The sequence below is a fragment of the Lepidochelys kempii genome, chromosome 16 (genome assembly GCF_965140265.1).
Source record: "Lepidochelys kempii isolate rLepKem1 chromosome 16, rLepKem1.hap2, whole genome shotgun sequence".
Classification (NCBI taxonomy): domain Eukaryota; kingdom Metazoa; phylum Chordata; order Testudines; family Cheloniidae; genus Lepidochelys; species Lepidochelys kempii.
The window spans coordinates 16,167,387-16,194,190 of record NC_133271.1 but is presented as its reverse complement, the minus strand read 5'-3'; the positions used below and the strand labels follow the sequence as shown (position 1 = coordinate 16,194,190).

The following is a 26,804-nucleotide window of genomic DNA, read 5'->3' as shown; positions in this document are numbered from 1 at the left end:
TTTACCCCTTTCATGTATTTGAAAATGGGGCTGATTTATAGAAAGTGTCATAATAAAAAAAATTAGTTAATTGGGAAAAGAACCACTTAGGTCATACTCTGTCACAAGGCGCATAAAGAGAATAAAAGTAGTAAAGCCTGCAACACACTGGTTGTATTCCCACTTCTAAACTAATTTAAGGGCCCACTCTTACATCCTTCACCAAACTTGACATTCCCACTGAAGTCAGTAGCAGTTTTGGCTTTGCAAGAAAATGTACGTTCATCTCAGATGTCAACAGTTTTGCTGCAGTGTTGTGCAATACTTACAAAAATTATTCTGCCTATCAATGGAGAAATGCCTTGCCTGAATGAAAACATAAGCAACCCTTGCTAAATCAAGGACCACCCCAAGGAACGGCTAGTTGTGGACTACAACCACCATTTTCCCTTCCTATTACTCTCCACTTTTCAGTCAGCATGTGGTTATCTCATTTTATGAGTCGGATCGCTTGCAGACGTTCCCTCTGTACTGTGCAGTTCACTCGCTGCAACCTGATCCATATCGGTGTGTCTTTTACCACTCCTAGCTTGGTGGCCCAAGTTTCTCTGAAGCTCCAGTTTCACTTTGATCTTAGAGTCTTGAATTGAATTCCGGATATTCTGCAGGTTCCAATGCGTTCGCAGGAGAGCGTTGTCTAGAGTGAAAAAGCCATCTCGTGTCCGCCGGACCTGGGTGCACACAGCAGTTGATTTCAGCTCCAAGCCAATCTCGTGAACTATTTTTCGGAGGTACTGCTGGGTCTCATGCAAACACTGGATTTCTGGAGGAGGCAGAAAGACTGCATTAGAAGGACCAGCTAATATATGCAACAAGACACTGTATCTGTAAATTCAAACACCAGTTACTGGGATTAAAGTACAAAAAGAAGAGTTAGTTCACCAGGAAAGATGCTCTGTTTTTTTTAAGTACATGACTGTATAATCATGATTATACAGAGGTCTTACATGATGTCCCAAGCCTTCAAAAAAGTCAGTTTTATAAAAACAAGTTTCAAATACAAGGTCATATAATAAGAGTTAGATATTTGGGTAGGCAAAGGTCAGTTTAGCTGTATCTGAGTTTGTCAGAATAATTCATGAGGACCAGAAAGGCTATTAAAGGTGAACTACAAAGCTTTTATAAACAGACTGTTTAGGGTCCCAAATTCTTAATATCTGTACAGATTAAATACTTTTAACAATGTTTAATAGATGCTTTGTCTTCAAACTAAAGCCCCAATCCTGTAAATGGCTATGTGCATGGACCCCTGGGCTTGTGTTGAGCTCTATTAACTTCAGTGGGGCTCTATATGGGCACAAGGATCTGCCTGCACAAAGTCAATTGCAGAATCAAGGTGTATGGAAATAATCCTTGCAATATTCCTGTGAGACAGGTAAGAAAATTATCATCCTCACACTAGCTGTGGGGAAATGAAGCAGCAAGGGTATATGACTTCCACCATACCACAGAAGTCCATATTAGTGCCAGGATTAGAATGCAGAAGTTGTCTTTCAATCCTGAATTTGAATCACAGAGGTGACAGATTAACAGCCATGGAGACTGGAATCCTTTATTCACAGATCACCTGTAGAATTCTTGTCCACGAGATATCACTGAGACCAGAAGTTCAGTAGGATTTGAAAAAGGAATTTATGTTCAGTTACATTATCTAGGATAAAAAATAGTTTAATGGGGATTATAAACTCTCAAGCTTCAGGGCATAAACTGACCACTAACTCATTGCTTCCTTAAGGGGGGGAGGCTGCATCAAATGACTAGTCAATGTATACATCTTCTGTATCCCCTAAAGTGGGAGTAAGAGTAGGCCTTGAAAAACACATGACCAGAATAAAGGGGGTGAGATTGGTTTGTTTTCCTGAAGGAGGGCTCGGCTTTCAAAAATTTGGAAGACACTGCACAAGAAGAATTGTGCCCTACGGGCAAATTAGTCCATAGCTACCTGCTAGGGAATTTAACTGTCCTTTGAAGCACTATCAGAAACAGAATACTGGACTAGGTGGACGATTAGTCTGATCCAGTATAGTAGTTATGTTCCTACCAGGCAGATAATTGCACAAATTTCCCCGTGCTGCTCAATCTTAATCTAGAGGGTCCACCCATCTCTATGGCAAATTTAATCTCTGGGTGTTTGCTGAGGCTGTCACCTGTCCACTAGGAACTGGATTGAGCTCACAAACTCATTTCACACAGAGCACATAACAGCTAGATGATCGTGACTTTTGCTACTATCTTCATACATACTTCCAACATACTCCCAAACTCCAGCTCTAGTTAGACCCTACCTAGTTGGAATTCTGGAGGTGCAAATTGGAGGCATCGAATTGCTGTGATTAATGGAGGGGTTTTTTCCATCGGGCGAATTAAACCTTCAATAGCCAGCTCGTAGGCCTCTTGAGTTTTCAGGTCAATGTTAGAGTACCTGGAGAAAGGAACAGAGCAGTGAATTTGCACTTCCATCCCAATGAATTCATAGATTCTGAAGCAGAAGGGACTGTCATGACAAATCTAGTCTGACTTCCTGCATAAAATAGGTCATAAAACTTCCCCAAAATAATTCCTAAAGCATATCTTTTAGAAAAACATCTAATCTTGATTTAACAATAGTCAGTGATGGAGAACCCACCATGACACTTGGTAAATTGTTCCAATAGTTAATTACACTATTAAAAAGGTACACCTTATTTAGTCTCAATTTATCTAGCTTCAATTTTCAGCCAGCGTTATACTTTTCTCTGCTAGACTGAAGAGCCCCTTATTAAATGTTTCCCACATAGGTACTTATACACTGTAATCAAATTACCCCTTATCCTTCTCTTTGTTAAGCTAAATAGATTGAGCTCCTTGAGTCTACCACTATAATGCAACTTTTTTAATCCTTTAATCATTCTCATGGCTCTTCTCTGAACCCACTCCAATTTTTCGACATCCTTCTTGAAATGTGGACACCAGAACTGGACACAGTATTCCAGTAGCTGTCACACCACTGCCAAATACAGCAGTAAAATAACCTCTTTACTCCTACTTGAGAGTCCCCTGTTTATGCATCCAGGGATCACATTAGCCCCATTGGCCACCATGTTGCACTGGAAGCACATGTTCAAAGACCCTCTGTTTTGTTATAAAACAGATGCAACATTCACACTTCAAACTAAAGATTTGTTCAGTCTCTGTAGTTTCTAAGTTAATCTCCCCGACACACACTTTTTAATCTTATAACTGTGTCTGATGCACTCATTGTCCTATAAATGCTACAAACATAGGTACTGTCAATAAGGTGGTACAACTGGGAGGAAAGGCACACTATCATACTCAGCAGAAGAACTTTCATTTTACCAAGGTGTCATGTGTAGGTCCTAAAGTAACATGGGAGTTCAGAAGCCAAAGGTAGCCTCATTAGAGCTCGACTCCCACAGACAAAGTAGCTAATTGTCCTCTCTGAGGCTCAAACCTTTATAATTCATTACAGCAAACAACAGACTAATCTCATGGGTTCCAATGATTAGCAAATAGCAGCATGGAGGTCATTCAGGATTTCTGACTGGATACATACATCAGCAGAGCTTTATGATTGGTTCCCTGAATGACAGCAAGAATCCGCTCCAGCTTGTCCCTCGTGACATGATCTGTAAATGTTGAGAAGGCAAAAGAGGGACATAAATCTTCCTTGATACACCCAGCACCTGCAAAGAGTCTTAGTCTGAAATCAAGATGTTGCCATCTCCTCGCCAAGTTGTCATATCTAAATGGGCTGGTGGGAAACCCATGAAAGATGGCTTTAGTGTAACAGAATACAACAGCACAGGAAACTGACCCAGTCTACGTATATACCATGCCAGTTCTTAAAGCGAAGCAATCCCTGGGGCAAAGGGAATAGAGTTTGCATTGGTTTCATGATGGAGACCACAATTAATCTCAGATATTTCAAGACTTTGTGTAACCTCAGAACCTTTATGAAAGTCTCGGATCACTCCCTTGTGGGTGAGGATAATATGTCTCCTAAGGTACAAGGTGATGGGGTACACCTAACTTTAGGAATAGGTATGATCAGGACTTTATATCAGTGAGCTACATATTGTGGCTGTATTTAGCATATTACAGGCAGGGTAACATGTTTACTGTTGTGAGACTGCATGGGAGAATCCTCATAAACCAAGATTAGAGAGTTCTTAAAGGTGCGCTAAATGTTGCTCAATCTGGACAGGTGTAACACTTTACTTTCTAATTAGAAATCTTTGTTTACACATCGACCATTACTCTTACCAAATGTGGTCTTCTCTATTAGCTTGCCTGTGTCTGAGAAGTCATCTGTGGCTTTGCCAAACAGTCCACGAACAGTATAAGCCTTCAAAACGGAAAAGTGCAATTTATGGAGCAGTTTGCAAACAGCAGCAAAGCAATATCCTGCTATGCAGCAACTATGGGGCATCACAGGACAGGAAAGTTTCTCTAAAGGAAAGCTGCAGTCTCTGCACAGTGAGTGGTGCCTCTTATCTCATATGACCTGCTAATGGCTTTGGGATCATTGGTGATTTGTTTGATACTCAAATGTAGCATGACAACCACTCCTGCTGGCAGCTGCCTCAATATAGAAGCAGGCATTATGCTTTGTGAGAGAAGTTCAACCTCCCCAGGCTCCTCATAGGCTCCTGAACTAGTTTCTGATTTGGAATGGTTACAGCTTTCTTAAAGCTCATATGGTCTCATATGAACACACTTTTATGACTCCCATTTGTTTACAATCTGCAGGCTCAAACCACTAGAATGATGATTTCATTGCAATGTCGATGAAGATTATCATTAATACTTATACAGCTCTGGTGCCTAGAGGCTCCAATCAGGGATCAGAGCCCCATTGTACTAAACACTGTACAAATGAGTACAACAGTCCTAGAGATCTGCCCTAGACATCTCTCAATCTAGGCCTATAAAATGGTACAACAGCTGGATAAACACACAAATGGGAATGAGGCAGAGTGCACCCCACACACACTGGGGGGGGAGGGGGGGTCATTTCCAGAGCTCATTCTACCTTTGGCTTCTCTGCCAGGACTGCCAACAAACAGGACAAATGTGGTTTGTGTAGTGTGGATACCTCCCTCCCCACTAGAAATAGACTGAGACCCAGTTTGTTTTACAGAAGCCTCCAGATAGCAATGACTTTTGCTTGGTCCTGCCCAGGCAAGATTCAGACAGATGACCTACAGGTAAAAAGCTCCACATCCCATTACCAATTCCCAGGCCATTCATATGGTTTCCCTCCTCTCCCAAAGGAATACTTAATATTGCTTAATCTCAGTGATTTGTCCCGGTTCACAGTTGTGTGTGTTATTACTTCTCATATGATTTAATAAGAGTAGGCCACATTTGCCTCTTCTTTCTTGATGTAATTTCTAATGGGACCTTGATTTCTAGTGAGAATGGGTGTTACACACAGAAGTCCCCAAACAGGGTTCAATGCCAGTGCATACCCTAGTAAGATGGGCGTTGTACATATCAGTGAGCAGCTTGTTCCCATGGCCCACTCCAAGCACTGAAATACAAAAAACAACAGGAGGCCATTAATCAGTCACATAAAAAGCTATTTGGGCATAAACATTTTTATATAGCACCACAGTCTCCCCTGGCACTGTTCAGACACAGAAAAAGCAATATCTATGTACCCAGAATTTATAGTCTAACTGTTTCTGCCTCTCTCTTTGTTGCTGAGAGTTGCCACCACACACCCAAACCTCTGACTGCCTCTAAAGCCAGAACTAAAAAGAGCTAAGTGCTGGTGTCATCTTGTGCTTTTCATCTGTAGATCCCAAAGCACCTTACAAAAGAAGGGCAGTATCATTATCCCCATTTTACAGATAGGGAAACAGAGACACTTGAGCAGTCAGGTTCACACATGACAGAGCCAAGTCTCCCAATTCAGTGCTTTCCACTGGACCATACTGCCTCTCAGAATAACTAGTTATTCTTGTCTCCCTGGCTTATGATTCAGGACCCTCTCAGAACAATCGTATCTGATTTGTGTGTTTCTACTGCAACTTACCATTTCTACCTTTGCCCCTGCCCTACAAAATCCTCAGATGCTGCTAGTAGCCAGCACAGTGTTTTGTGAGCCTATCGTCTGTTAATACCCCCTCTATCCTGTAACAGGTAATTTTCATGATGAAGCTATATTCTTATCTTTTTCAAAACAAAACATACCAAACACTCCAGATGACTTTGTATCCAGACGGTGACCTGCTCCAATTTTCAAGTGAGTGAGCTCTGGTCCTCTAACTACAAGAGAAAGAAATATAGTGTATGGTTTGTGGCATGCACAAAATTTAATTTCACTATAAAGGAAGAAATATACCAAGCTTTTCTGAACAACAATATGATGGTAACAGGCAGTATATGTGGTCCCAATGCAATTTAATCTTGCTGATTCCAAGGCGTTAAAAATCTTATGAAACAACATGCACATAGTGAAACCACTTCTAATAAATCACTGCCTAAAATAGAATGGAAGTCCTCAATCTCTCCTATGGATTCTCACTCTTTTCTTCACTACAAGCAGGTTGCACTGTGATTATCCCCTTTGAATGCAGTGATTACCAGCTAACAGATAATCATTAGCTGCTGAAATCTAAGGGAATTAACAATTCTTATTCCTCTTTTACTCTGACTGTTTTCTCTCACTGGGCAAGTCAAATCTATAAATGATAGTAATGGTATACACCAGCTTTTCCACAGAAATCAAGATTCTTCTCCAGCCTCTTACCTAGTGGGTGGGCAGCCAGGACAGGCAACTGGGTAACAGCGAGGGTCAGCTCTTTCCCAGCATTTCCTTCTATAGTAGTGGGCAGGAAGCGTACTTGCTGCTGCACAGCTGGCTGTTCCAGAGAGTTCAGTTCTACAGCAAATGGTAAAGAAAGCCCCTGTTGATATTTTTAAAGTGTCTTATCTTGCAAATAAGTCCAGTTAAGACCCCCACTGATGGTCTTCCTGGAAAACAATGGGGCACAGTCTGAAAAGAAAATACAGCGAAGGGAGTGATAAACATACATAGTTTCTCTTCAAAGCCTGGTCTACAGACACAGACTCAGTAATAGTATCACTATTTTGGTTAGGAATGTGATTTTTTTTTTTTAAACAGAAATAGTTACCATTACAACATCTTGTGTGGATGCAATTATACAAGTATAAAGGTGCATTATACCAGTACAACTTATTCCCCTTCCCGTAGGGGAACAAATATTACCATATAATTAAAGTGGCACCACTTGTGTGTGCAGACAAGGTCAAGTGTCTTTGGCTCACGGTTAGAGTCCCTCAAAGCCAAGTATGAGTTCCATTTTAGTAAGCAGCATCTTCACAGTCCCTGAAGGGAGGTGAGTGGGACAAGAGACCATCTCTTTTGGTGGCTGCAATGCAGATACCGCGTTGATGAGTAGACATAGGTATATCATCTTCAGCAAGGAAGAGGGATACCTCATTTTAAACAAAAAGTCTTAAGGGATTGCCAGCCTAACAGCTGCTAGGTCTGAGATGGAGATTGGCATCTACAATGCCTTTCTCTAACAACACTTGTCTTAGCCTGCATGTGTGTCATACAATGACTGGTCTTCATCATTTTACCAAACTACGAGATGTGCCCTTTGCTTTATCCTCTCTATGATGAGGACTCAGTTGTCAAATGAACTCATGCAAGGCTTGGACTAGGTCTTCTGAACGTTGGTCATCACAACCATTCCTGGCAGCAAACCAGCATAAGTAGGTCCAAAGGGTTCTCTCAGGCTTTTAGAAAGGCCAGGATTATATGCACTAGCACAAGCTCATCATGGCCTGAACCATTAACACCAGGCCAAGTTGCCTAAAGGTGTAGAGAGGAGGGCATTGTCAATTGACAGGGGTAGCCCCTCTCCAAATGCACATCCATCCTGCAACTAGTAATGCTGCTAGGGATGCTGCATCAGATAATGTTAGGAACTTTATGCTCTCCCGTTTGGCTCCTTTGTTGACCCAACATGCTTCTTCAAGTGCCAATGTCTCTTAATTGCGGTTGCAGCACGTTGGTGGGAAGGGAGTTTGGAGATGAAGGAAAACAGTGGGGGCACTTGGCTGTCTCAGAATCCCCAAAATCCATGGGTCTGAACCTTTCCAGACTACTGTACCCCTTTCAGGAGTCTGATTTGTCTTGCATACCCCCAAGTTTCAAAAGCAGACATAAAAATGCCAGTGTCACAGCCACACTATTACTGAAAAATTGCTTGCTTCTTCATTTTTACCATAGAATTATAAAATGAATCAATTGGAATATAAATATGGCACCTCCATTTCAGCGTACAGTATACTGAGCAATAGAAACAGGTCATTGTCTGTATGAAACATAGTTTGTGCTGACTTCGCTGGTGCTTTTTAAAAACTAGGCAAATATCTAGATGAGTTGATGTACCCACCCGAAGACCTCGGCACACCCCGGTGAGAACCACTGCCCTAAATCTTCTGAGGGGCAGGTTGGAAGTCTCCTCCCTCACACACCCCCCTCCACTTGGGCGGAAATCCCTCCCTATCGCCCCCCATCCCCACGGAGTGTGTGTGGGGGGGGGGGGGTCCCCAGGAGGGTGGGGAGGAGGGACTCCAGCGTATGGATAAAGGACCTGGCCTCACCTTTCAGGAGCAGGGTCTCCACGATGTCCCGCACCCTAATCGAAGCTACCCCGGGGGGTTTGTACACAGCGAAGAGCCCGTTTAGCCCGGTCCTAGCTACCCTGCGGGCGGCCATGCCTATGGCGGCAGGAAATCGCCGCCGTACGGGTTCATCAACTACTCCGCTCCCCCAGTGGGCCCCGCCATGCGCTTCCGCCAACTGGGTGCGTTGATGAAAGCGCTCCCCCCCCGGAGCAAGCGCTAGGAGGCGCCCCCGTTCCGGGGAGATCTCGGGAAGGGGAGGCTGCTCTGATCCTCGCTGGGTACAGTAGCCAAGATGTGCCACGCATTAGCAGGTGAGATCTCAGGCCAGGACCACGCTTTGGGCAGCAGCTACAGAAGTGACGACTTGGGCCCTGGGGGGGGGAAGTCTGTTCCTTGGGGAGCCCCGTATTCCCCCGACCCACTCCTGCTGCGGGATGGCACAGGCGGGGATCGCCAGGGTCCCCGCCTCCGGTGGCAGGATGGCGGGGGGAAGAAGCCTCACCCCGGCCCACGCCCCTCAGCCCTGCCCCGGCAGGAGACCTGGCGAGGGACGCCACCCGCGCCCGGATTTCATCAGCAGCCTGCCCCTGCCCCATGGCCAGCCGCTGAGCGGCCGGCCCCCGGCGCTCCCCGTCTCGCCAGCCCCGGCCCCCGCCGCTCGGCGGCCCTGTCCCGCCCCGGGGCAGCCGGTGGGACTTGCTGCGCCGCCCGGGCCCGGCGAGGGACCCGCCGGCTAGCAACGGGGCTGGATCCCGCCCCGGCCCATGATGCACCGGGGCTGCGGCGCGGGACGGCGGGGGGGCCGAGTTCTGGCCTAGTCGCCCCTCAGCGGGTGCTGCCGATGCGCTGGCTGCGCTGGGCCGGGCGCGCATGGGGGGCTGGCTGCGGCGGGCTCCGGGCTCGCTGCGCGGCCTGCGGCACCTCGCCCTAGGTTCGCCGGCCTCCGCAGGCAAGTGGCTGCGCCGAGCCGGGGGGCCGCATGCGGGGCTGGTGGGTCCGGGACGCGGGGCGGCCGGCCGGCGAGACTCCGTGTCGGTGGGACGGAGAAGCGAATCCGGCTCCGTTTTAGGGCTCATGGGAAATGAGGCGCTGGCAGCGTCCCCGACCTGGTGCGCCCCCTGCTATCCCAGTCCTGGGCCCCCTCCCAGCTCTGCCAGTGCACCTCAGACCTGGTGTGCAGCCCCCCCCTTACCATTGCAGGCCTGTCTGCACCCCACCTACTCTGCCGATGTCCCTGAGTCCTGAATTACAGCACCCCCTGTTGCGCCAGTGCTGCTCCCCAGCAGTGCACCTGTCGCCTGATTGGCGGTGTCTTCTGCTTCCTAGTTCTCCCGGTTTTGCAAAGGCACAGCAATCCCGGCCACATCCTTTGCTATGCTACTTTGTCCCACTGCACCTCTGGTATTCTGTCTTTCTGTTTTTGTTGCGGTGTCTTGTTTTTTGTTCTTATATTAAGTGTGTTCCTGGTTATCCAAACAGTAACAGGGACCATGCATTAGCTTTATGGTTCAAGCCAGAGAGGTCCTAGCCACAGCTCCCACTTGGCTAGAACACCCAAGCGTATGGGCTTATAATGGAGCATAGTTGCAACGCGTGGGCTATGGTGATACTATAGACGCCAGTGACATGTCTCTAAGGTGCCACACGTCCTCCTTTTCTTTTTGCGAATACAGACTAACACGGCTGCTACTCTGAAACCTGTGACATGTAGTTACCTCCGATCACCAACGGGCCTTGCGTACAGACTGTGTCAGGAAAAGGACAAAGGAAGCCAAATTGGCAGATACACACTGTCTGAGTCTTTGAATTGAGCTGTATTTTCTGGTTAACTCACTGCCCTGGTGTGGCTGTGTTTTGCAGGTAGGGGGTATCAACTGCCCCACACTGACCTGACAGTGACTCCAGAGGAGCATGTGGATGAAGAGACGTATTACCAGCTGTACCCAGGGCACATCCCCACCAGCCCTCTGCAGAAAGCACTGCTGTCTGCTGGCTCAGCATTTATGGCTCTCTACAACCCCTACCGGCATGGTAAGCTGAATCTTGCAGCTTTTGTCCAGCTGTGGTCTCTGCATTCATACAGACTGTATTTCTCTCCCACCTAGGAGCCAGATCTGTGTTCTGTTGGGAGTTTCCCTGGGGATTTTAATTCTTTTATTTCCTCATCTCTGCATTGTGGGAAAGAATTTGTATTTAAGAAACTGAGAGATTGAGGCTGGCACGTAGAGAAGCTGTTAATGCAGACAGTTAGTGAGAGAGATTCTCCTGTACATCTCTGCTAAAGCATCTCATTCCTTATTATTCCAAGCCTCCCCGTTCTGCTAACCTCACTCCCAATCTGCAATACTCCCTGTTGTTCCAGTCCCAGGCCCCATACATAGCTCTGCCACCACACCTCACTCCTGATCTTCAGAACCCTCTCTGTGCAGCACTTGTGACTAGTTGCATGGCAATTTAAACCCCAGAGGTTGGAGGATGGTCTAGTGGTTAGGGTGCTTCACCACAGACTTCCTGAGTGACCCCAGCAAGTCACATAGTCTCTCTGTGCCTCAGTTCTCCATGTGTGAAATGGGGATAATAGGTCTTCTCTACCATACAGAAGTGCATTAATGACTTGGAGGTGCTCAGATATTGCAGTGTTGAAGGCCACATAAGTACCTAAAATGTATTAGCCCTATCTTGTGTCCTCAGGATTTTCATTCTTAACCAGAACCGCTGTTTGTCTGTTGCTCTTTTATTGTCAATCAGTTTCCCATCCATTCTCTCTTCCCCCCCCCCCCCTTTTTTTTTTCAGATATGGTGGCAGTCCTTGGTGAGACAACTGGCTCTTCGGCCCTGCGGAGCCTGAGGGATAAAATGAGGCACGACCCTGAAGGTTATCGGATCCTACAGTGCGTTATTGTCCATCTTGCATGGCCTGTGGCAGGGAAGGAGACAAGCTTATGAGGCAGCTCTCTGGCTGGAGCAATTGTATCTATACCGCACGCTTCTGGGCACATAGTACAGGCTCATGTCTACACGGGGAGGCCTCTGGAATCATTGTACTTACAGGGACAGGAGGATTATTGTTTAATTCCCAAGAGATTTTCTGCTCCCCTGCTGATGTTTAGAATGGTCTTTTTGGCAAGTCCAAGAACAGCAGTAAACCTACTTAGGCACGCTCCTCCTTCAGGTGTGCAGGCCTGCCCACTTCCTCTTCGGTTTCAGCCTTGCTGCTGCTGTTACTGGTGAATGTGCTCTTTCAAGATGTGGGAAACTGTGTGTATGTGAGCTCCCCCCACAGCAGTTCATGAGGGCGATGGCAACTTCCACCCCGTGTGCCTGCTGCTGGATCTCATTGCATCAGCCCGCCAACGACTGCAGCCTCCATCACCGGTTTGTCCGCTTCTCCCACAACAACCTGTTCACTTTGTTCCATGCCACTTCCTACACTCAAAACCCCTTCCCCACGCTGGTTTGGAAAGACACTAATCCTGTCCTTCTGATCCCTCCTTAAGACACACTTATGCTGTGATCCCTACAGGAAACTGCCAGCTGGTACGGGGTCTGTGCAAGTGCACATTCTTCTTGCTGTTTCCTTTGTCCTCCTTTTTCTGTATCTTCTGTATGCTCGTTACACCTACTTCTCATGTATTGTCTTAATGACACTGTAAATTCTTCGGGGCAGAAGCTGCCTTTTGCTCTGTGTTTGTAGCGCGCCTGATACGTTGCAGCTCTGACCCTGATGGGGCCTCAGGGTGCTACTGCAATGAAATACTACATAATAATAGTGCATGAGACAGGAAGTGCAGCTTAGTGTCAACCAAGAGAAACAGAATCGTCAGATGCACAGGCAGGGTAAGTCCAAGGCACAACTTAAATCCCCCTTAATCCTTATCTGGAGGACTTAAGAGTGCCTAGGTCTAGCCTGTGTACATGGGGAGTTTCAGCCCGGAACCAAAGGTAGTATGTTATTGGCCTTTCAGTGCTTTGAATTGGCTCCTCCGTTAAATTTCTTTACTGAAAATCAGAAACATCCCGGAAAAAGGTGCCTTCTGTCTGTGGGTCTTGTTCCCAGCTGTGCTCTGTGATAGGTCCTGAAGCTATTGAAGCACCAACAGCTCCGCAGGAGGGGGCATTCAGTCTGCCTTTGGGACAGACTTTTCCCTCCACTGAAGTGCTGCTTGCTTCGTGAAGCCATGGTACTTTTGCTGTGAAGCCCTTTGGCGAAATTTACCCCTCCCTGCCTCCACTGGTGTGCACGGTGCTATGTACCTGTCTCTGTTGCCTTAGAGGTGGCTGCATTTCAGAGGTGCTGTGCATAGAGAATTTGGCATCCTCAGAGATGAGTGGTGCTGCAGAAATGTGAGATAACAGCTTTACTGCTGCTATGTCCCCGTTAAGTTCTCTGTGCCCTGATTCCCACTGGTGTGAAATAATAGGCAAGAAAGTGTTTGTGCCCGACTTTAAGAGCCAATGGGGAAAGGCATCAGCAAAACCCTCGTGCCAAGGATGTGAATTCCAGCAATACAGCTGTCTGGGCAGCTGGCCCTGGTTTTCTCAGCTTCCCTTGGGTGTTGCTGTGTTTCGTGGGTTGACTCAGCCACTCTGTTTTTTATTTGCAGAGAGCGGCCTCGGATCCGGCTCTCCACCCTGGACGTGACTGGGCTCCGGGGTCTGTCGGATGGAACGTTTGGCCGAGAATATGTCCGGTTTTTGGACAGTAATGTGAGTATCAGACCTAGCAGCCCTTGGGAGGCAGCAGGGCGTTTGGGAGCTGTGGATGGCGTTAGCTGATCTGTCTGGTGAGAAGAGCGTGAATGGGCTCCAGAGGGGGGTCTGAGCCATCTGGGAGTACAGGGAGAAAGCAGACAGGGGAGCCTAAAGAGAGCCTCCAGTGAAATTAAATGGGCCTAGTGGATAGAGTACTAGACTTGGACTCAGGACACCTGGGTTCTGTTCCTGGCTCTGCCAGTGGCCTGCTGGGTGATCTGGGACAAGTCACTTCACTGCTCTGTGCCTCAGTTTCCCTTTCTATAAAATGGAGATAATGATTCTGACCTCCTTTGCAAAATGCCTTAAGATCTCCTGATGAACAGTGATATGTAAGAGCTAGGGTTATTATTATTAAAGAATCATTGTGAAACATGAATTCCTGGCAGGTAGCAGGGGCTGAACCTGGGATGCTCTGATTTTGCAGAGGGTTTCTCCGGACACCAGGATGCCGGTCAAGTTTGTTGATGATGAGGAGCTGGCCTATGTGATCCAGCGGTACCGTGAAGTCCATGACCTGATGCATACTCTCCTCGGCATGCCCACCAACATGCTTGGTGAGTCCAGACTGGGTGCGACCGAGAGTCATTACCGTCTAGCATGCAGCTGTGTGAAATGAATTGGGGAGGTCTCAGCTAGGCTGCCAGTGGCCAGATGTCCACATCACAAAACCTGTCCCTGCAGCGTGGCCACCTTGTCGGCTGCCTTATCAGAGAGGCCAAGGACTGAATGAGCCATGGAGGCTGAACTCCTTCAGGTTGGGGCTGGAGGCCACTGATGGGGCAGGGCGTGGGGCACATTTGCTTTGCCGCTGTCAGAATTCCATCTGCTCTGTGGGTAAAAAGAGAACCTCAGCCTCCAGGAACAATCACCCTTCACCTACATGAGAGAGATGCTCACTGAGTCACTGGCATTGCTGAATAGGAAGAGGTTGGGTGGGCATTGCCCTGAAGGGCCGATGATGAAACCTGCAGTGCAGGGAAAACGACTGCATGAGTGGACAGTTTCGTAAGCCAAAACGAGCTTTGAGCAATTGTGGGCTGGATTCACGAGAAGGGAATGGGAGGAGAAAAGTTCTTTTAGTTGAGCTCTTATCTGCAGATCAGCTCTGTCTAGTCTTCTGAATAAACTTAATAGCAAGAGGCAGGCTGAAATTGCTGACCTGCCGTTAGCTGAACAAGCCTTTAGGACCCTGCAGGAGCCTGGGCTTCCCAGTGTTTGGATGTTTATTTTAAGATGACATGGTGCCTGCTGAGAGGCTTGACATTTGACCTACTCCACCCTTCCAGCCCCATCTATTTTTGTCACATTATGGAGATTACCAAGCTGCGAATCTTGCTGTTAAATAGAGCACTGGATTGGGATTCAGGAGACCTGGGGTCTGTTCCTGGCTCTGCCACCAACCTTCTGAGTGACCTTGGGCAAGTCACTTCACTGCTCTGTGTCTGTTTCCCCATCTGTTTAATGGGGATAGTGATTGTAACCGCCTTTGCAAAGTGCTTTGAGATCTACCGATGAAAAGTGCTATAAAAGAGCTAGGTATTATTAATATTCTGATATGCTTGAATGCCAGCAGCTCAGGGATCCCGAGCAACCCTACAATAACAAACCTGTGCAAGTAGCTCAGTGTTCCTGAACAGCCTGACAACAATACAGTAATACCTATGATGATGTGATTTCGGCAGCTAACTCCTTTAGACATCTTTGAAAATCAGAGCCTTTGTTTTTAGGTTGAACTTTTTAACTGTTGTATAGGACCTGAATGTTAGGTCTGCAGTATGGGTGCTTATTTATTTGATTACCTTCAACGGGTGCGTCTGTCTCACACCAGCGCATGGCCTGGCGTGCTCTCATCCTTCTGCAGTGCCTCAGAATAAGTTAAGTTGGCTTGAGAGCTTAGGGTCCTGATTCTGCTCCCGTTGAAGTCAAGAGCAAAACTCCCATTTGCAGCATTGTCTGAAAAGAGCAAGGATATTTGCATCAGCAGTGTCATGCTCATTCTGTGGAGAGGGCCAGATGGTGTAGTTTAATTATGGGCCATGGACTGGGGCATTAGAACAGAGCAGTGGTTGCACTCCGGTCACATTTTGAAGGCTTTCTTCACATAGGAACATGCTTTACCAAAAAAAAGGAAAGAAATCTTAGATTCTGGAGAATCTAAATATGCCAAGTGGGCAGCAGAAAAACATCGAGCAGGCCAGATACTTACTACCCTGGGTTTACAGTGTAAATTAGAGGGCCACTTGGAATAGTGATTTTAAGCCCCTGAGTTCCCTGATCAGTTTTTGTCCTTTTACAGTCAAGTTTTCCTTCCCTTTTCCCATAGGCTGGGTGCGAGATCCTCACAAACAAGTCAGTTTAACTAAGGACTTGATCCAGTATCCACTGAAGTCAGTAGCAGCCTTTCTATTGATTCTAATGGGCTTTGGATCAGCTTCTACCGGATTATACAAGGAAAACAGCAAAACTGACTATACACAAACTGTCAGAGTGAAAACAGAGAGCCAGATTCTCAAACCCGTTGACTCCAGTTGAGAATCTGATCCATTGTGCATGTTACAGTTACAGGGCCAGCCGCACCTCTGTCCCCTTTCTGGTCTCTCTAAGGCAGTGGTTCTCAGCCTGCGGGATGCATGCGGCCCAATTAGCACACAGCTGTGGCCCAGCTGTGCAGCGGGGTCTGGGTCAGAGCTATTGCCCGGTTGGCCTAGCGGGATCTTGGGTTGGGGCTCCCCGCCTGGCCCCACGGGATCCAGGGTTCCAGGGTCGGGGCTGTCAGCTCGCTGGTTGGGGGTCCAGTGTCCCTGTCACCCAGCCCTGGGCTCTGCTCCTGGCCCCACTCTGTGGAGAGGTCTCTGGGCGGGAGGCGTTGGGCATAGGGATCTGGGTCGGGGTTTGGGGGGGGCACTGTGGTTCTCAACCTGCGGCCCAGGTGACATACAACTATAACTAGGATGAGAACCACTGCTCTAAGGGTACCCCGCAGGTGTCAGCCTCATGCCTTTACCTGTCCCAGGGTGGAAATCTGCCATTCTCCCAATCAGGCTCTGGGCTACAGCACCTTGTGGAACAACCATTCTTGTTGAGCAGGTCTGACAGGGATCAGACACCTGTGTGGGAGTCTGTGACCAATGGTGAATAGAGTGATCAGATGGCCTTCTAAATCAGGGGGTTGTTTATTTAACAATAGGACCAAAGCATTTAAAGAAAAAGGATTGTAAACCAACAGTCTGCATACACCTCCTCTTACCTAATGGCTTACCACCCCGCTCCGGTAGCCCCCTAGACAGCCTCACCCACTGTCCCTTAACAACCCTCCAGTGCTGGAAAGTTGCTTACTTTGGTGCCGTTCTTTTTCCTTCCCGTTTGTGTTTCCCAGCATTCCATCCCATTAAACTAAACCAATCTATTTGTACGATAACCAACCCCATAACCAGGTCAACACACAATATTCATAAATTATTGTAGAGCATCTCCACAGGTGTCACAGAGCCAAACCCAGCCATTCCTGCATCATATCCAGAGCGGCGCACTGAGCTGTTGACAGTGGTTCTCCATGCCATCACCAAATGCCAATAGGAGGAGGCCCCTCCTTAGCTAGAAATAGGGTGACCAAATAGCAAGTGTGAAAAATTGGGACACATGGTGGGGGGAGGGGTAGTATAATTGCCTATATAAGACAGAGTCGATAATATCGGACATCTGGTCACCCTACCTGGGAAGCTAGGGTCTGATTATTTCTAGAACCCAGAGGAAACGCATACAATCTTAGTACACTCTGAATGGTGGCCCAGACAGGCAGCTGAGGAAAAAATTCACTAGGAAGAAGAGGGTGAAAAATAAAATGACTCAATTACTTTGTTTTTGACATGTGTCTAGATAGGGAGCTCTCATTCTCCTGGGTCTTCTCTGGCTTTCTTCCAGGGGAGGTTGTGGTGAAGTGGTTCGAAGCCATTCAGACTGGCCTGCCCATGTGCATTCTGGGAGCGGTGTTTGGCCCAGTTCGTCTCAATGCCCGGTAGGTTGATCAGCCTGCAGGCTTCTGTAGACCCTATGCCTAGTTTAAAAGTCTGATTAATGAGAGGTTTTCTTTCCCATAACGTGTGTCTTCAAGATCCCAGATAAAATGGTAGCAAGTGGGCATGACAGAGGGGACTCATGTTCCGTAGATATTTATAGGCAAAGAGGGCTTGGTGTGGAAGGAGATTATCCCACCCAAGAATATTAAAGGTCTCATGGCACCTGTCCAACATCCCTAAAGGGAATTAACCTGCTTGTCTAGGTCTGATTTATGCCATGAATCCTAATAGGGCCTCCAGTCTGGAACCACTGTTCCTACCAACACTACCCAGTGAAATGTCTTCATGCAACAGAAAGCATTGTTTTATCGAGTAGTTAAAGCAAAAGACTAAGAGTCAGGCCTAGTGGGATCTATTCCCATGTCCACCTCTGACTTCGCAGTGCGTCCTTAGCACTTCTCGTCTCTGGCTGTCCATCTCCCCCACTGTAAAATGGGATAACAAGATTTGCCAGTCTCTGTGCTATGGAAGTGTTATTACATTATTATGTACTCAGAAAATGGATCACAGCAATGAGTGGCACCACTCAGCCCAGAGGCCTGGGGATTCTTCCTGGGGCTGTCTCTAGGCACCCCACATACTGGCTTCTGGGAAGCAGCATCGTTTTGTGGTTCAAGCGTGAGACAGTCGGGAGATGTGGGTCTTGTTCTGGATTTGTCACTGACTCAGTGTGTGATCGTGGGTAAGACACTTCCCCTCTCTGGACCATAACTGCTTCATAAATTAAATGGGGAGAATGAGCTTGACCTGCTCATGGTGGGGGTCAGTTAATGCTGCTAAAGTGCTTTAAGGCCCTCAGATAGAGTGTATAGTAGTCTTGTGTGCTGCTGTGTACAGTAATATGTTTGGCTATTGGATTGTGTTCCCAGGGAAGAAAGTAAAACCATTTCCATACCTTTATTGCAGGAAGCTGCAGATCCTGACCATGGAGCTCATTCCCTGGGCTGTTCAGAGTGGCCGCAATGCCAGCTGTGTCCTGAATTTCTACTACGAGAACCGCTGGGAGCAGACGGTGGAGTCTCTGAGGGAGGAGATTGGAATCTTACATCCCCCTGCTATTTGAGTGTGAAAGTCTGTGGGGGTCGGGGGGCATACTGGGCTTCACACCGACGGGGTGGAGCCTCACTGGGCACCATGCATGAGGAGCAATGACTAAACCCTTTGCAGGTTCGAGACTCCTCCTGGGAATTCTCCTACAGCAGTGGAGGGCATCAGTCTGCCCAAATGAGATGCTGGGTTGCCAAGAATATAAGGGCTGCACCTAGGGCCAGATTCATTGCTGTTGTAAGCCGCTGCAGCTCTGCTGATGTCAGTGAATTTGCACTTTCTCACACCAAAGGTGAATTTGAACCCTGTGGCTGTCTTAGTCCTCAGCGTAGAGATATGGCCCATGGAGCTAAGTTCCACCATGCAGTGTGCCAGCTAGATCCCAATAGAGACTGGGCCATGGAGTATCCATGTGCTGCGTTTCTTCACAAGACCCCATGGTAGGGCCCTGTGGTCTGCATTCAGTTATCCTGTAATACTGGAGTGGGGAAAAGGGGAAGCAGAGCTGGGTGAAAGTAGCTCTGGACCTATCTAGTAACTTTTGTCTTCTGATTGCTATAACTTTCCCTAGCTGAATACCTACCCCACTGGGGAGCTGTGAGACTTAATTCCCAAGGGCAGCGCTTCTCAAGCTATCTGATGGGTGGGGGACTGGCAATTTTTTTTCCCAATATGCGCGCAGACCGACCGCCGATGGATCGCAGACCAGCAGCGGTCTGCGGACCACCACTTTGAGTAGCACTGCCCTCGGGGATCATTCTACCCCAGTTAAAGCCAGTTGATTTACCAAACAGCGCCTGGACAGACTCATTGCCTATGACAAAGTGGCAGCTGATCAGCACTAGTGCTCTGCTCTGCCCCCAGTTGTACCGGCTTGCACTGATGGTAGATGTAGGAATGTATTTCGTATCTCTAGTACAGCTCGATCGATCAGTCGCATACCTGCCTTGGCAGCTGGGAAGGAGTTAGGCTCTTGTTCAGTCACAGTGAAACCAAACCCCACTGAGTTGGGAGGGCACGTGTGCCACAGTGTGTCAATTGCTGCATACAATTTAAAACAAAGTACACCACTGGCATCCCCCTCGCTGACTGTCTCAGCAGACAGGCCAAGGATTGAATGGGCCACGGGCCCGGAGTTCCCCTCTCGTCCCCAACTGCGTCCCTTCCACTTTACAATAGAGGCACAGTGACAGGCTCGCCAGGGGGGAAGCACTTACCGACCCTGTCCAGTCTCTGCCTGCTCCAAGGAGAGAAGATTTCGGTCCCCACTAATTCCACATGATTTTATCTTTGTTTTAAACAGTGAACTAGCTCTCTGTGCACTCCAGGGCCGTGAGGCTGTATATCTGCAGAACAGAGTGAGTGAGCATGAGGTGATGAATCCCACAGGGAGTGGAACTCTCAGATTCCACATGCTGTTTGTGCTGGGTCAGTGTTTATAAACTGATTTCTGTGCGGTGTAACTAAGTTGGGTTCTATACTTATAAGGCAAATAACAAAGCCCAGATTGAATAGTTCTTGTTGCTGGGCTGGGACGCACCAAAGCAGGATGTATTTTAATGTGGCGTTTTGAGGCTGACGGTCCTTGTTCATGAATAAAATCCCTGGTGACACTTGCAGATTTGTCTCCCCCCAGCATACAGATCAGACGATCTGACATGTAACCTCATCCTTTGGAGGGGTCTGTTCTTTGTACGTTTGCTGCAGCCAGAAACAGGTCACCAGTGTGTATGTGTGCAACATGTCGCCCAAGTGGAATGCAGACACAAAGCAGGCTTTGTATGTGCATCTTCCATAGTGGCTGTGCTGGCAGAATTACCTGCTCTCTGATAGGGCAGCATTGGTGCAATTGGGAGCCAGACCTTGTTGCCAGCATACACACTGCAGACTGTTGATAACCTGGGGTTTGGTCCTGCATCAGCTCTTTTCAGCCAGTGTTCACAGCCAGTTGTTGGGATTAATCGCTTCTCCCTGCATTTGTAGTACTTTGCCACAGGTGGGACGGGACACAGTGCCTATGGAGCACAGGGTGCCTTTGCAAACATCAGTTTAATCTTCACAACCCTCTGAGAGACGGATCTTATCATCCCCAATTTACCAGTGGGGAACTGGGTGACAAAGAGGACAAGTGACTTTGCTAAGGTCCCCCAGTGGATTAGAAGCAGAGCCAGGGCTAGCACCTGGGAGTCTAGATTTCCAGCCCCCATGCCCTACCCATTAGACCGCACTCCCTCCGCACAGAGCACACACCATGCAGACAGCGTTTTGGCTTTCCACAATGGGATGCAAAGAGCTTCCAAAAACATTGGACGTGTCCCTCCAGCGACAGACCCAGCACAGCATCTGCCTCCCCACACGTTCTCAGAGCACTGAGGTACGTGTACCTTCTGCACAGAGGACCAGTGCACTGTGGTCTAAGGCTTCCTGTTCTGTGAACGGTGTCTGGAAGCCACTGCAGGCGGTTGTGAGGTCTTGCTCACAGTCTCACGGTCTTTGCTGCAGTGCTCAGCTACCAGTGGTGAGAGCCAGACAGACTTGTCGAACTCCCTCCAGCGGCCTGGGGAGGCTCGTAAACACCTGCACCTGGCACTTGTCCCTTCTGAGGCCACAGTCTGTTCTCTTCATGCTCCCTCTTGTGTATTGCAACCTCCTCCTCTCATCTCTGTCCCTCCAAAATGCATCCCGCTTTCCTGGAGCACTGCCCGAGCCTTCCTGCTACTTGAATCATGGCACTGACTGCAGCTCTGGCTCCCTTTTCCTTTTGGAAACTAGGCTGTCCCCGGACGCTGACTCATGGTCAGGTGTTTCTCAGAGAGGCTGGAGGGGTCGGAAGGGGCAAGGGAAGACAACGCTTGCAGCGAGCTTGGCCTAGCCCAGCCTCTCACCCTCCCCACTTCTGTTCTCATGCCAGGAAACAGCAGAGGGGCTGGTGGGTCTATTCTGCAGAGGAAGTTAGAACAGGGGAATGAGAAGATGGCCCAGAGCCCAGAATGTGCACGGACAGGCTGAGCAGGGAGTGCAACTCTCCTGTCCTGCTTGGGGAGCTGTGTGTGGGAGGGAATGCACTTCAAAGAGTCATTGGGGTGGGGGGAGCTAGACTGGAGGGGTCTGGCCGGGTACGTGTACCTTCCCACAGGGCCTGTGGGGGAAGTGTCATCTCTTCATCTACAGAGGACTCTGTAACTCCAGCCCTGCCTCTCCTCTTCCTCCACTCTTCACCCTCCTTCCAAACCTCTTCCCTTGATCCCTCCCTTTGTGGTTTCACTCACTTCTAAAACTGTGTCAAATGTCACACTGGAGCTGCCTCCCAAATCAGTGGAAAGGCTGAGCCCGTTCCTGCTTCTGTGAAGTCCCCCAAAAGTGCTCCAGTTCTAATGGCCAGGCCCCGATCTGGGTCTCAACTGGTATAATCTTGTGGCCCTAGCCTTGATCATAAGCTCTAAAGTGAGAGCCCTGTTATCCGCTTGGTACCTGTCAAGAGACATGGTAAGTCCATTTATCACATAGCTCTGCATGGATCTCACTGCCCTACATGGAGGGTGTGTATATCTATTATCTCATCTATACAAACAAAACTGCGTTAACAGAGTTAGGGCTATATTTCTGAACTCCATAGGAAATCCTGAGCTTAAGGTTCTTTGTTAAATGTTATGACATAACCACTGCATCTTTCATAAATGACAGTTCAATAAACTCACTTGTAATCAAAGTACATGTAGAATCAGGATTCTCCTTTCCTATTGGTGTAAATCAGGAGAAGCCCCAGATAAGTTACAGTGTAAAACTGGTGTAAGTGAAAAGAGAATTTGGCCTAAGGTCTGTCTCTATCAATGGGTTACCTTTTGAGGTGTCTGAATTTTTACAGTATTAATCTAGAAGAACACAAAGAAATGCTATAAAACTGGTGCTGACTTTCAGGAAGGAGTCTGATAGATTGTCAGCTCTTTGGGACAGGGCCTGATATTTACCCTGTTTCTACAGCAGCAAGCACCATAAGACCCTGAGCTGTTTGGTCTTTAGGTGCTACTGCAATATAAAAGTTCAATCATAATATTAAATTTCACATTTACAGCTGCCCCACAACTTTCACAAGAACTTAACCTGGGGCCCATCAGTAAGTGGGATGAGTTTGGAAATATTGAATGTTTTTCTATACATCTATACATCCATGAAAATAAAGGCCTAACCCCGCTTCTATTGTGATTGATGAGAGTCTTTCATTTGAGTTGAACAGGAGTTGGATCGGACCCATAATCCACACTTTAAATGCATTTTTCAATACAACTTTAACTGGAAGTGTGTTAGTGCCTCTATAATAATAATAATTAATACCTAACTTTTATATAGCACTTTTCATCAGTAGATTGCAACACTTTACAAAGGAGGTCAGTATCATTATTCTCATTTTACAGATGGGGAAAGTGAGGCAGAGATCAGTGAAGTGACATGCCCATTATAATGAAGGATAGAAAAAAATCACTCCTTGGCTGGAAGGAAAATGGACACAGACCCTTTAAGATCAATGTGTGCCGATAAAGTCAGGGAAAATAGAGATGTCCTGAAGTATTCCTCCCACCATTCAAAAGGTTCACAACTGAAACAATAAGGGCAGATTCCTAGACAGGGAGTTAGCTCAATACTGACATTAATGAGTCTGCTGCTCTTGTGTGTTTGTGCTGCTCCCTGATGAACTGGGTGAACTTTTGGTCGAGCCAGCCTAGGTTTGTCACATTATTATTGCGCATCATTTAACCATAAATTGGTGTTTTCAGGGATTCATAACTTGGCCATCAATATGTTAGAAATATCGTGTCTTGGCTCAAAGTTGCTACATTTCAGTCTAAGGTATTGGGTTTTATTTTATTTAGCAGTGTTGTGGATGGTTTCAGAAACCATTGTAGGGTAAAAAAAGAAATGTCCCCTTGATTAAAATTAATTTTCAGCCATGGAATATCTTCAGATTAGCCTCAAAGGGATCTAGGGACTGGCTTAAAAATCCAATACACTCAGCACTCCCAGCTACCTTCGAGACACCACTGACTTCCTGAGGAAACTTCAATCCATCGGTGATCTTCCTGATAACACCATCCTGGCCACTATGGATGTAGAAGCCCTCTACACCAACATTCCACACAAAGATGGACTACAAGCCGTCAAGAACACTATCCCCGATAATGTCACGGCTAACCTGGTGGCTGAACTTTGTGACTTTGTCCTTACCCATAACTACTTCACATTTGGGGACAATGTATACCTTCAGATCAGCGGCACTGCTATGGGTACCCGCATGGCCCCACAGTATGCCAACATTTTTATGGCTGATTTAGAACAACGCTTCCTCAGCTCTCGTCCCCTAAAGCCCCTACTCTACTTGCGCTATATTGATGACATCTTCATCATCTGGACCCATGGAAAAGAAGCCCTTGAGGAATTCCACCATGATTTCAACTATTTCCATCCCACCACCAACCTCAGCCTGGTCCAGTCCACACAAGAGATCCACTTCCTGGACACTACAGTGCTAATAAACAATGGTCACATAAACACCACCCTATACCGGAAACCTACTGACCGCTATTCCTACCTGCATGCCTCCAGCTTTCACCCTGACCACACCACACGATCCATCGTCTACAGCCAAGCTCTGCGATACAACCGCATTTGCTCCAACCCCTCAGACAGAGACAAACACCTACAAGATCTCTGTCAAGCTTTCTTACAACTACAATACCCACCTGCAGAAGTAAAGAAACAGATTGATAGAGCCAGAAGAGTTCCCAGAAGTTACCTACTACAGGACAGGCCTAACAAAGAAAATAACAGTACGCCACTAGCCGTCACCTTCAGCCCCCAACTAAAACCCCTCCAACGCATTATTAAGGATCTACAACCTATCCTAAAGGATGACCCAACACTCTCACAAATCTTGGGAGACAGGCCAGTCCTTGCCTACAGACAGCCCCGCAACCTGAAGCAAATACTCACCAACAACCACATACCACACAACAGAACCACTAACCCAGGAACTTATCCTTGCAACAAAGCCCGTTGCCAATTGTGCCCACATATCTATTCAGGGGACACCATCACAGGGCCTAATAACATCAGCCACACTATCAGAGGCTCGTTCACCTGCACATCCACCAATGTGATATATGCCATCATGTGCCAGCAATGCCCCTCTGCCATGTACATTGGTCAAACTGGACAGTCTCTACGTAAAAGAATAAATGGACACAAATCAGATGTCAAGAATTAAAACATTCATAAACCAGTCGGAGAACACTTCAATCTCTCTGGTCACGCAATCACAGACATGAAGGTCGCTATCTTAAAACAAAAAAGCTTCAAATCCAGACTCCAGTGAGAAACTGCTGAATTGGAATTCATTTGCAAATTGGATACTATTAATTTAGGCTTAAATAGAGACTGGTAGTGGCTAAGTCATTATGCAAGGTAGCCTATTTCCTCTTGTTTTTTCCTACCCCCCCCCCCCAGATGTTCTGGTTTAACTTGGATTTAAACTTGGAGAGTGGTCAGTTTGGATGAGCTATTACCAGCAGGAGAGTGAGTTTGTGTGTGTATGGGGGTGGGGGGGATGTGAGAAAACCTGGATTTGTGCAGGAAATAGCCCAACTTGATTGTCATGCACATTGTGTAAAGAGTTGTCACTTTGGATGGGCTATCACCAGCAGGAGAGTGAATTTGTGTGGGGGGGTGGAGGGTGAGAAAACCTGGATTTGTGCTGGAAATGGCCCACCTGATGATCACTTTAGATAAGCTATTACCAGCAGGACAGTGGGGTGGGAGGAGGTATTGTTTCATATTCTCTGTGTATATATAAAGCCTGCTGCAGTTTCCACGATATGCATCTGAGGAAGTGAGCTGTAGCTCACGAAAGCTTATGCTCAAATAAATTGGTTAGTCTCTAAGGTGCCACAAGTACTCCTTTTCTTTTTGCGAATACAGACTAACACGGCTGTTACTCTGAAACACTCAGGGGAAAGACTCCTATTTTCTTCAATGGGTTTTAAATCAAACTTGTAATCTCCTCTGAGTATGGAGAAATGTCAGGGGCAGATGAAAGTAAGAATATGCAACCCCCCCCCATCTGCCACTAAAATAACATTTTAGTCCCTGATCCTGCACTCAATTCTGCAATTCATTGTTAATAGTCTCTATGCCAGCTCAGCACTTCACCTAGGTCCAGGGCTGGAGCTTTAGCAGCTGAATAACTTTGACATTTAGGTGTGGGGCTACTCTTTTGACTGAAGTTACCCACATGCTTAAGTGTTTGCAGGACCTGGGCCTTAAAAAACATCCTCAAAATAAACTGATTTTAACAAAGGATCGTTTCAATGGGGTTAAAAACCTATATTTTTTACTCCTAACCCTTTCTTCCCCTAACAAATCTTGCCCTTGAAATAACATCAAAGAAACAAAACCAAACAGCCTTTGAAGGAAAAATATCAGAGTAATTTTTATGTTTCCCTGTTTAATCAGGTTTTGTGTGTTTTAAACAGCGTCCTAAAAAAGAACCAATTCCTAAAAAAGAACCAATTTAAAAATAACTTCACAACTAACCAGCTAAAAATACTTCACCACAAAGCCGGGGAGTTTTAAAATAACATTGGCCAAAATTAAAACACATTTCGAGGTAAAGCTTCATAAGTGGTCCCCTGGATTTCTAGTAAGATCCTTCAAAAATACACCGGTTTCGTAGCGACACCGACCTTCCAAGTACCTAACTGATGTTTAAAAATGCCACAGCAAAGCGCGGGGGTCGGAAACTGACGTCCTACAAAGACGAACCGATTCGGCGACCCGCTGTTACCCTCCAGCAGCCGCGCTTGCCCACGATTACTTTGGGAGGGTGCAAAATGCGACTCTGGTGGGACTCGAACCCACAACCTTTGAATGACTTCGTCTGTCATCGATCTAGAAGTCCAATGCGCTATCCATTGCGCCACAGAGCCTGCCGGATAAACCTCGCCTCCTCCACATCCCCTCCTTGACCTTTGCAAGGCACCGCTCGGCTCCAGCGTCCGGCGCCTGCGTTTAATGAGCCGCTCCGCTCCCCAGCGCCGCCCCCCCCCCCCCCAGCGCCCCCTGCCCCCAGCGCCAGGCGCCCCACGGCGCAGAGTTTGCCAAACTTCCCCCGTCGCGCGCCGCCTCCTGACTCCTTCCAGACACTTTTGCAGCGCCGCGCACGCTGCG

At 47.4% G+C, this 26,804-nt stretch overlaps 2 protein-coding genes and 1 non-coding gene across 6 annotated transcripts in view; 1 reads left to right on the top strand and 2 right to left on the bottom strand.

Moving 5' to 3' along the window:
• Positions 1–22,782, top strand: part of LOC140899394 (ubiquinone biosynthesis protein COQ4 homolog, mitochondrial-like) — a 31,480-nt gene extending 8,698 nt beyond the window's left edge. The window contains exons 1-8 of one of the 3 annotated variants that reach the window (XM_073314824.1): positions 8,915–9,020; positions 10,570–10,740; positions 11,504–11,600; positions 13,314–13,416; positions 13,889–14,018; positions 15,788–15,991; positions 17,386–17,479; positions 18,447–22,782. In XM_073314824.1, the coding sequence (XP_073170925.1) occupies positions 9,002–9,020; positions 10,570–10,740; positions 11,504–11,600; positions 13,314–13,416; positions 13,889–14,018; positions 15,788–15,991; positions 17,386–17,479; positions 18,447–18,603 (975 nt within the window). In that variant the 5' untranslated portion in view covers positions 8,915–9,001 and the 3' untranslated portion in view covers positions 18,604–22,782. Of the gene's footprint in view, positions 1–8,914; positions 9,021–9,465; positions 9,659–10,569; positions 10,741–11,503; positions 11,601–13,313; positions 13,417–13,888; positions 14,019–15,787; positions 15,992–17,385; positions 17,480–18,446 lie in introns of those variants that run through there. The other 2 variants (XM_073314823.1, XM_073314822.1) reach the window with 2 other exon arrangements.
• TRUB2 (TruB pseudouridine synthase family member 2) lies at positions 132–9,302 on the bottom strand. 2 transcript variants are annotated; one of them, XM_073314826.1, is made up of 9 exons: positions 8,686–9,302; positions 6,797–6,928; positions 6,238–6,312; positions 5,511–5,572; positions 4,303–4,384; positions 3,593–3,665; positions 2,325–2,461; positions 1,607–1,690; positions 724–802 (listed from the first exon to the last, which is right to left on the bottom strand). In XM_073314826.1, the coding sequence occupies exons 1-8, from the start codon at positions 8,798–8,800 to the stop codon at positions 1,632–1,634; spliced, it is 735 nt and encodes a 244-aa protein (XP_073170927.1). In that variant the 5' UTR covers positions 8,801–9,302; the 3' UTR covers positions 724–802; positions 1,607–1,631. The 2 variants fall into 2 exon arrangements, with proteins under 2 accessions (XP_073170926.1, XP_073170927.1); XM_073314825.1 differs by lacking the exon at positions 1,607–1,690 and having other exon boundaries at positions 132–802; positions 8,686–9,299.
• A 3,688-nt stretch (positions 22,783–26,470) lies between the features above and the next one.
• On the bottom strand, positions 26,471–26,563 carry TRNAR-UCU (transfer RNA arginine (anticodon UCU)). The gene is made up of 2 exons: positions 26,527–26,563; positions 26,471–26,506 (listed from the first exon to the last, which is right to left on the bottom strand). It is a non-coding gene; the product is annotated as a tRNA-Arg (tRNA).
• Between the last annotated feature and the right edge of the window lie 241 nt (positions 26,564–26,804).